The sequence below is a fragment of the Rousettus aegyptiacus genome, unplaced genomic scaffold, assembly GCF_014176215.1.
Source record: "Rousettus aegyptiacus isolate mRouAeg1 unplaced genomic scaffold, mRouAeg1.p scaffold_m13_p_9, whole genome shotgun sequence".
NCBI lineage: Eukaryota > Metazoa > Chordata > Mammalia > Chiroptera > Pteropodidae > Rousettus > Rousettus aegyptiacus.
Genome location: NW_023416312.1, coordinates 60,359,765 through 60,369,961, shown reverse-complemented (window position 1 = coordinate 60,369,961; position 10,197 = coordinate 60,359,765). Strand labels below are relative to the sequence as shown.

At 40.5% G+C, this 10,197-nt stretch overlaps 1 protein-coding gene and 1 pseudogene across 1 annotated transcript; one reads left to right on the top strand and one right to left on the bottom strand.

The window, feature by feature from the left end:
* Positions 1-973: 973 nt before the first annotated feature.
* On the bottom strand, positions 974-1,294 carry LOC107519674 (annotated as a pseudogene).
* Positions 1,295-2,141: 847 nt separating this feature from the next.
* Positions 2,142-6,914, top strand: LOC107519617 (transcription elongation factor A protein-like 3). Its single transcript, XM_016162472.2, is given in 3 exon segments — positions 2,142-2,161; positions 3,475-3,541; positions 4,190-6,914. A coding segment is annotated over 1 exon segment (585 nt). The 5' UTR covers positions 2,142-2,161; positions 3,475-3,541; positions 4,190-4,224; the 3' UTR covers positions 4,810-6,914.
* The last annotated feature ends 3,283 nt before the right edge of the window (positions 6,915-10,197 follow it).

The window sequence follows — 10,197 nt, the reverse complement described above, 5'->3', positions numbered from 1 at the left end:
CTAGGTTCCTTCTAGGTGCCCTGGAGGTGAAGATACTGCAGTTGAGGAACACCTAAGTCTGTACCTCTTAAGTCCAGTGGTAGGCAAGGTCAAGAAAGCTTATACCTGGCACTGTGAATAGGGCAGAGAGTAAGCAGGTCTGGAGACTATCCTTCCAGCAATCAGTTCTCTAGGCTTTATGGAAACCCTCTGTTACAGGGATCTAGAAGGGATTTGTTCTGGTTTCCTGGTGTTAGAACACCATTCCACCTCTGCTGGGGTTGAGTTACCTCTGTGAGCATTTGGGGGAGAGAGAGAGGGACCCAAAGGCACTTACTCAGGTCACCACCTTGGTCACCTCTCTCTCTCTATCTTTGGAGTGACCAATAGTCAGATGCCTAAATGCAAAGAAGGAGAGGCTCTGGAATGTGAGAAAGGGTCAGGAAACAGTATATTCCTTCCTTCTTGACAAGGCAGGAAAGATCAGAGCATGTCTGCATCCCTCAGATCTTCAGCTGCTTTTAATCAGAGCTAAACCTCTGGATGGAAATAGCCATAGGCCAAATTTTCAAGACCGATATTGTGTTAGCCACCAGATTCTAGCAAGTCTACCTAGCACTTGGCAGTTGTTTGGGAAGAATCAACACATGTATTTTTATCAGAACATGAGAGAACCAGCTATTTATGAAAATTAAAATATATATTTAGTAAGTAGCCAATCTAATTTTCTTTTTTCCCCCTGAGTTTTAAAATAAGTTTATTAAAGAATGTGATTAGGTAGGCATTGATGTTTGATTATTTATTTTTAAAAGTTCTGTTTCTCCATGCTGTTCAATAAAAGTAATATAAGAGGCTAGAGAGATGAGCTTCTTTGTATTTAATTCCCTGATAGTATAGCACAGTGCAGTCATTTCTTCAAAAAGTCTCTTCTACGTTTCTTTTTAAAAAACAATGAATAATATCAGAGGTCGGTATAACAAAGCCATTTTCCTATTCATTCTGTAGTACTGGAGCCAACATTTTTACCGTCACAAGCTACAATTTTCATTTTATCCACTTTAATAAGTTCTGGCACCTCTCTGCATTCGACATCATTCAATACAAAAATTCACACATCATCGCAGAATCTGTATGTGTTTAGAGAGCCCCTGAAGTTGACTGACCCTCTGAGCCAATGCTGAATTTATAGCCTTATCAAACTGAAGCAGAACTCGAAGGGCAAGTTGGGGATGATATGTTGAGACTATCAGAGCTCATCAAGGCTTTCCTGAAGACTGTTTCCCAAAGTGGTATTTCTATATGACTGATATGCCATGGTTTAGGAGGAAAAAAATTGTTTTTCTTATTCAGTTTTGCATTGATATCTTGTGAGTAAGGTGCTTCCCTCTGCAGAGCAGACAGAAACAGCACAGCCAGGAGCCCAGCCAGGAGGTACTTACTCCCCCTCCCCCACCTCTTCTTCCGCCCTCGGAAACTGCAGAGCTTGGCCATCGACCCCTCGAATTTTCTATGGGGCAAAAATCAATATAATGAACTTAACTTGGTCTCAGAATTTTGGAATCTTGTTGTTTACCCCCCCCCCATCTTAAACACGTTTTCCTCCAAATGAAAATAGCTTTATTTAATTTTTTTCTTGTAAGATCAATCCATGCTGACGGGAGCAAATGAAATAAAACTGAAAAAGATATTTAGAAGAAAATAAAATCTCTATTTCAACTACCTGCTTCCTTATCTGACAATCCACCCTGTATCTATTATGCAAAGGTCCACAAGACATGAGAAATGAGCATCAGTGGCTGAGTGGAGTAGATTCAAGAACTGGGTGCTCTGAGACAAAAAAAAAAAAAGAAAAGAAAAAATTCCTCAGAGATATGCCAATGGCCAGTAGCCCTAGGAGACGATGCAGCCCCTCCCTGATAAAACAGAACATTTACCACAAGGAGAAGGGGCCACAGTAGACCTCTGGGATTAGCAAAGACCTAAATGAGCGACAGAGCCTCAAGCGGTGAGGGGAGGAGACCAAAGCGGGCCGAAGCGGAAGGGGGCTAAGTTAAGAGAAAGCAGTGGGCTGGCTCCTGACGCACTTTATCCTGCTGGGAGGAGAACTAGGGACCCGAGCCCACTGGTGACGTTTTCCTCACGTGATCAGGAGCGGACGGGTGCAGCAGTCCCTCTCCTCCAGGTACCAGCTCCCTATTTCTGTGGAGGAAGATAGATTTCAGACAGGGACAGAGGGGCAACTTCCCTCTAGCCCTGCAGGTCTGTACATGGCGAGGGCGGGGGAACCCCTGGGTTTGGGGTGGTAAGGGACAGAGGCTACAGAGGATCTGGTGTTCTTTCCAGATGCCACCTCCTTCTCACACCCTTTCATTCTGGAGCAGAAAATTGAATGAGTACTGGGGGAGAGGTCAGGGTACTATTTCTTATTTCTCTGGATAAGTTCAGGCTTATTGCAGAAAGAAATGTGAGGAGAAGGAAGCATCTCCCTGGGAATGCTAGAAATCCACCGCAGCCTATGAGCCCCTGAGGTGGGGGTGGCAGAGGGCAAAGACCAGAATGGGTCCAGGACTGAATTCTTTCTGTTCCTCCCCGGATGGCCATCGTTTGGTGCAAGGAATAGAGGGCTTGGTGGAAGGAGGTGGAGAGGGGCTAAGGATTGAGAATGGGTACCAGTTCCAGTCTCCTAGGAGGCAGGATAATTGGGCTATGTCTGTTGGAGGGCTGAAGTGGAGGGGGGAGGATGGTGAGGAAACGGCCTTATCCCTGCAGAGCGGCTGGAGGAGGGCACAGCCTGAGATTCCGGGATGAGAGTGGGCAGATCCTGCAAATGGGCCAGGACTAGGCCCTCTGTATCTCTTCTCCTTGTTCTATACATTTTGGAACCAGAAATGGTGGGCTGCAGGGGTGAGGGACAGAAGTTGTCTGGAGACCAGCTCCCTATTGGGGAGGAATGGTTTCTGAACTAGGGAGGATTGAGAGGAGGAAACATAGAGCAAAATTTTTACCGAGTTTGGAAATAATTTGTCTCTTGCATTGCAGAAAAACATTTATGAGAAGATGGAAGGGGTGGCAAGAATGCTCTGGACATTTCTGCCCTGCCCCCTGATTCTATCATTACCTTTTTCAGAGAAATGACGGGCTTTGTGTTATCTAGTTACCCTGGGGTAAGGAATTTGGAAGGCAGAGACCTGAGCCCAGCGGGATCTGCCTTCTGAACATTACTATCCTGAACCTCACTCATTTTAGTGCAATAAAAAGTGAAAGAAACATTTAGGAGGAGGATTCAGAAACATAGAAACACTTTGAAAATAATCTTTCTCTGCAATTGCCCATTGGTAGAAAAATAGAAGCTGTTAGGGAGGGGCTATAGAGGGAGATCGAGATGCAAGGAAAACGTCAAGGGGTGGCAGGAGTTGGGAAAGTTTTGGCAACTAGAGTACAAAAAGAGTCAGTGTCCTTGGCCCTCATTCACCATCTGTCTTTGTCTCTCTATAGGTCTTTGAGTCTGTGGTTATAAGCCCCAACTCAGACAGGAAAAGGGAAGATCTCCAGGATCAGTGAGGTCAGTGGGAGAGGGCAAGAGCCCCAGAACCCCTGGGAGTAGGAGTGACGTAAGCCTGAGTAGAAGTTGGGGAGGCCACTACTTACCATCCCTCCTCCTAGCCTTCTTATTGCAGTCTCAGAATACATGGCTTCTGTCAGGACCCTATGGCTGGACCCAACAGGTTTATGGCTGATGAGGGTAAAGCAGGGGAAACAAGGATGTGAGAGTTGGAAGTGTGGCATCTGTGAAGCCCTTTGAAATCTGAGAACTAATCATTGTTTTGCTGTGTCTGTCGTTTTATAAGTCTTATCATTGCAGGCAAGGGAAAAAAGAAACCAGCCAGGATTCTTGTATGTCAGTGTAAGTTCGGACTACCCAACTAAAATTGTTATGGACATAGACAAGGCCAGAGTAAAATTCAGGCACAAATCTTCTCTTATACACTTCACAGTACTCCTCACTTAAATGTAGGGAGACGTACCTGTAAAAGTTGCTGCAAGGTTGGCTCATGCAAACATTTATGATGAACTGGGAAGGAAATGAAAAAATGTATGGGTGGGAGTGCACCTGGAAGTTAGGAAAGAGTGACAAAAGATCATAAAGGCAAGTACTATCAAGACCTGTATTCCAACACTTAAGTTCTCAGTCTCCTTTGTCTCCTTTTAGTCTCCTAAGACCGGCAAAGGAGGGGACATCTCAACATGGAAAAGCCCTACAATGAAAACGAAGGAAAGCTGGAAAATGAGGAAAAGCCAGAAGATGAGGTAGATACAGAAGATGAAGGAAAGTCGGATGAGGAAGAAAAGCCAGAAGTGGAGAGGAAACCAAAACACAAAGGAAAGCTCCAGGATGAGGGGCAGTGAAATGATGAGAGAACAAAAGAAAAGCAGGGCAAGTCTGAAGATGAGGGAAAAGCATGCGGTGAGGGAAAGCCAGAACCCCATGCAAAGACAAGGAGCAAGCACTGGGCTGCTGAAAAGCACCAGGCTGAAGATTATGTGCCCCGGAAAGCAAAGCGAAAAACAGACAGGGAGACAGATGATTCCCCCAAGGACTATCAGGAGGACTTACAGGAAAGGCATTTGGGCAGTGAGGAGATGATGAGAGAGTGTGGAGATGTGTCAAGGGCTCAGGAAGAGCTAAGGAAAAAACAGAAAATGGGTTGTTTTCATTGGATGCAAAGAGAGGTACAGGATCCATTTGCCCCAAAGGGCCAACGGAGTGTCAGGGGAGTGAAAGGCGGAGGCATGGGTCAGAAGGACTTAGAAGATGTTCCGTATGTTTAATGCCTTTGACCTTTAAATCTGATTTCTCTGCTGAGAATATTGTGGACCCTGCTTTCCCTGGTAGGCATTTGTCAGGCTATGTGCTTTGACTTTATGCTGATACTTTGCTTTAGGTGTTATTCTTGTCACCAGCAGCCTTTTGATTCAACTACAGCACTCTGTCTTTCAGCAGGGTATTTTCACCCATGTGCATGGAAGAAATGTTCATTATACATTATAAAATAATAATAAAACAAGCAGTTTTCAGAACCGCACATACAGCATCAGCCCATTTTTGAAAAAAAAAAAAAAGTTATGTAATGTATCCATGCACAGGGAAAACTATGAAACTGGGTAGACCAAAAGAGAAATAATGGTTTTCTCTGTGTGGTTATAGCAGAGGAAATGATTCTTTCTCTCATTTGTACATTTTTCCCTTAAAAAAAATGAATTGCTTTTGTCATAAAATAAATAGATTTTTAAAAGTAGGAAAATAAATACAAAGCAATCAAAATAACGGTTCAGTGAGTTTATGAAGGCAATGGAGACACTTCAAATTCCTGTTGTAAGGATGTGAAATTATGTATAAAATTCATATTACTTTTGAGACTAGAAGATGGAGGAATCAACCAGGTAGTTATTATGAATCTATTGCTGTAAGGGACAGTCTTGTCATCTGTGAAATGGGGATAAAACTTACCTTCCAGCGCTGTAGAGATCAAATGAGACACTGAGTGTGTGACCTGTGTTGGTCTGGCTCCTACCTCTCCCTTGCACTAGTAGAACCCAGGACCCCTGACTTTTCCCTGTTTTTGATGGTCGAGAGAGAGCTGAGGGAGCTCCCATTTGTGTCCAAGAATAAGTCCAGAAAGCTGAGAGGTAGGTGCTACTGTCTCTTGAGTAATGCTATGTCTTTTGCATACTGTGCCCTTTCTCATGGGCCCTGCACCTTCCTAACAGCCTCACTGCTCCTGGTGGGCTGGAATTCTCAAGGTAACAAAGCCCCTTTGATTTTCTTGGAGTCCCTAGTGAGTTGCGGCCCCACTATGTTCGCTACCAAACTGTGGAGAAGGTCCTTCTTCTCTTGTAGTTTTATTAATCCCAAAATATGAAAAAATGCTTTGTAAAATCTTTATTAATATATTTTTCAGGCATTATAATTACCCCGCTAGATTTGCCCTTTTCAAAGCAAAAGATTTATCTTACTCATTTTGGTTTCCGCAACACATAATAGAAGCTTAAAAAAAATCAATATGTTAATTATTGAGTCAGAAGGCTTCAATTCTTGGCCCAGTTCTTAGCCTGATTGAGTACATAGGCTTTAGCATATAATTTCATTCTTTAGCAACTGAAACTTGCCACTCCAAAAGGAACACAGCAAATTTTACCAAAATTCATTGCTAAATGATATTAACATTGGATATAGTAGTGTTTCTGGAAGTTTTCTAGCAGATTAGAAAACTAGCGGATTACCTGGACCCAAATCACCTACTGATCTTGAAAATGCAGCATTTTCTTGTCCTAGACATTCCATTTAAAAGGAACCACACAGTATATCGCCTCTTCTGTCTGGCTTCTTTCACATAGCATAACATTTTCAAGTTTTATCCGTATTGCAACATGTATCATTATTGAACAGTCATGTACATTTTTTTTTGCCTTTTAAAATAAATATTGATAGTCAAAATATAAAATTTACAAGTACGGAAATGATGGTTTTACCTTAGTTTATTGTGTAGATGACCTCAGAACATGGTAATGATTATGTCTAAAGTGCATTAACTTTGAATGCTTTGATTTCTTCTATGAGGAGGTACTCTAAATTTGTTTTGTGTCTGGTTTAAAGAAAACACAGGTGTGTAGTATTTGACACTCTAATTAATCATTTCTGTTGGGAGAAGCAAAGATAATTTTTTCAATTTTTCTTTTTTTAATAAAATTTTGTTTCTAGTTTGATTGAGATAAAACTGACATACATCACTGTATAAGTTTAAGGTGTATAGTACAATGGTTAGATTTACATATATTATGAAATGATTACTGCAATAAGTTTATTTTATTTATTTATTTTTTCGCAATAAGTTCAATTCACGCCCATCATCTCATAGATACAGTAAGAAGAAAAAAATAAAAAATAAATGTTCTTCTTGTGGTGAGAACTCTTAAATTTATTCTCTTAACAACATATATGTATGCATATATACATATATACACACACATATATGTACATGTATACATGTATATAATACAACAGTGTAAACTTTTTATGTGTAAATATGTTCTCGATTTTCTTAGGTATGTATTTGGGTATATACCTACAAGTAGAATTTTGGGTCATGTGGTAACCCTATGTTTAACTTTTTGAGGAACTGCCAAATTGTTTTCCAAAGCAACTGAGGCATTTGACAATTCTACCAGCAGTGCGCAAAGGTTCTAGTTTCTCCACATTCTCATCAACACTTGTTATTGCTTGTAGTTTTTATTATAGCCATCTTAGTGAGTATAAAGTGGAATCCCATTACAGTTTTGATTTGCATTTCTTTAATGGCTAATGATGCTGAGCATCTCTTTATGTGTGTATTGATCATTTGTATATCTTCATTGGAGAAAAGTCTGCTTAAATCCTTTACCCATTTTTAAATTGGGCTAGTTATCTCATTATTGTTGAGTTGTAAGAGTTCTTTGTTTATTCTGGACACAAGTCCCTTATCAGATGTATGACTTGCAACTGCTATTTCTTGACTTGCTAAGTTCAGTCATTATCTATTGACTTTCGGATATGATAATTGAGTAGTTCTCTCTTACCATTATAATTCCTACAATCTATTGCCTGCTCCCTATATAGTTTTGCCATAATATAATGTGTATTTCAACAAGCATTCTAGTGATTCATTTGCTTAATTCTGAGGACCTTTGGGTACATTTGTCAGGTTAGCCTAAGTTTATGCTAGGATAGCTATCAACTCCAAACATCAGTGCCTTAACACAACAAAGCTTTATTTCTCAAACTTCCTGAGGATTGGGGATGGAGAGGTTCTACTCCCCTTAGTTTTCCATAGATCCAGACTAATAATGATAATACTGCTGCAGAGGAAAAGAATACATGGATATTTCACACTCATTGTTCTACACTGTGGTCTAGAAATGATATAAATCACCAATATTCACAGTACATTTTTTCATATTTCTATCTCTTAATTCTGACAAGCAATTCTAAAAAAAAGTGTTATTATGCTCAGTATATAGGTGACTGAATTGAGGTTCAAAGAGTGTAAGTGATTTATGCAAGGTCACATACTAATAAGGGGAAGAACCTAAATTGGAACCTAGGCTTATTTGGCTCTACGCTGATAATTCTTAAACAGTTTGTTTCCTAAACCCAACGACTTGAATTTTATTTTCACCTTTTGCCCAACCGATGCTTTAGGATATCAGAATAGTGGTAATGGTTCTTCAGGTGACAGACCTAACGGGTAAGTCTCACAATGGAATTGTTTCTTCCACCATTAATATCTTAAAAAGGCATTTTATGCCAATTAACAGCTTAACTGCCTTGGCCCCCAAATAATGAGTTTTGCCTACAGTGCACATGGGTATTCAGATGGGTGATGATACTCTTTTTCTCCTGAACTGGAGGACCACGTACCTTTGCAAGCTCTCTTTGCCTCGGGTCTCCTGTACTTTTGGGTCTGGGCTGACTCAAACATCAGAAACACTGTATCAGGCAGATACAGACCTGAAGTCATCATAAAACCACCAAAACAGGCCTAGGTACAATTAAGGTCCTTCTGGGAATATAAACAAGGTCGGTTGGGGTCATTATCTTAGCCGCATCCTTACCCTTATTGTTCTGGAGGCTATTTCCCTGGACTCTGAGAGAAGGGCTCAACACTTCTCCTTTAAACCCAAATTATCTGGTCAAACTCAGGCTGTAGCTGGCTCTAAAAGGGAATAATTCTTTAACTTTTTGTGCTATGGAGTTTTATCTCTATCCAACAAGATTCTCCTGTATACCCCAAAGGGCAGAAGGAGTAGAAAAAATTGCAAAACTTTATGACTGACAATGAAGAGAATTGTGGTCATTGGAAACTATTGAACTTATCACCTATTCATATTGAGTCAACAGACAATGGCCAATGTTGCTAAGGATGGCAATATAATATCTACTTTACTTCTCTCTCACTATCCTCCCAAGCACAAGAAATACTTTTGGGATAAGGAGAGAAAAAAATGTTTTTACTGCTTATGGGAAACCAAAGGGAACTTTAAATCACATGTTATATTTAAGTTGTAAAATGAACAAGATAATTTGTGGTTTCGGCTCCAAATGGAGAGTTGAAATGAATGCCACTCACACTTGTAGCAGTAAAAAAATGTTGGAGAAAACTGCAAAACAACAAATTTTCTTAAAGTCGTTAGAGAACTAGGTCACAGGGGAAACAATTATCCTCAATACTAGAAAGAGACTTGTAGAGGGAAAATAGGACCTAAGCATTTGCTTATCTGGGAAAGACACCACAAAAACACCACAAATAAGAAAATTAGTTAGAAATTGCTAATGAATTTGTAAAGACTGACTGAGGGCTAGCATGAGAGTTTGAAGTCCCTGAAGGCCACAGTTATAAAGGGGCTTGCACTCTCTTTCAGGAGTTACTCCAGAAGCTCCACTAGGTATTCCAGATACAGGACAGGGCAATTTTCCTTGAGTAGGGGAGAACTCAAGCTCTGCACTGAGAGAGAGTTCTTGGCTGAGTGCAAGAAAGAATTCAAATGCACCCCAGAGTTAGAGTCAAAAGGAAAGTTTACTAGAGAAGAGATAATACACTATAAACAAAGCATGGTCTCCCCTCAAAGGTAGAGAGTGAGAGAGCTTAAGAAAGACTCAGAGGGACAGAGAGAAACAGAGACAGTGACAATGAGAGGGACAGAGTAAAAAAACTGAAAGGAACTGAGAGAAAGGCAACAATGCCTTAAATTTTCCTGCTGTGGAGAGAAAGACACTGAGTGGGACCCTGAGTGTTCAGGGAATTCAGTTTATATATCATTCTTAGTTTCTATGAGTTACAGTTTAAAAACTTTGTTTATCCATTTTCTTTTGATGTTATGGGCACCCAGTATGAAAGGATAAGAGTATGTAGCAAGAAAAGGCCTACTGGCAATTCCCAGACTTTGATCCATAGGATCTCCATGGTTTTAGTCATAGGGAATGAGTGATTTTATTTCATGTAGGATGTAACTTAAGACTTTATTTTCCCTTTAAGGTATGGGGAAATAGTTTGTTAGAAATCTCAGCAGAAATCTTCCTTTGTTCTACAGGTTTTCCTTGGTTTGGCTATAGGGTTGATCAGCATATTGCAGTCTCTGAATAGCTTGATTTAACATTTGAGTTCTTTTGCTTCCTCCCTATAT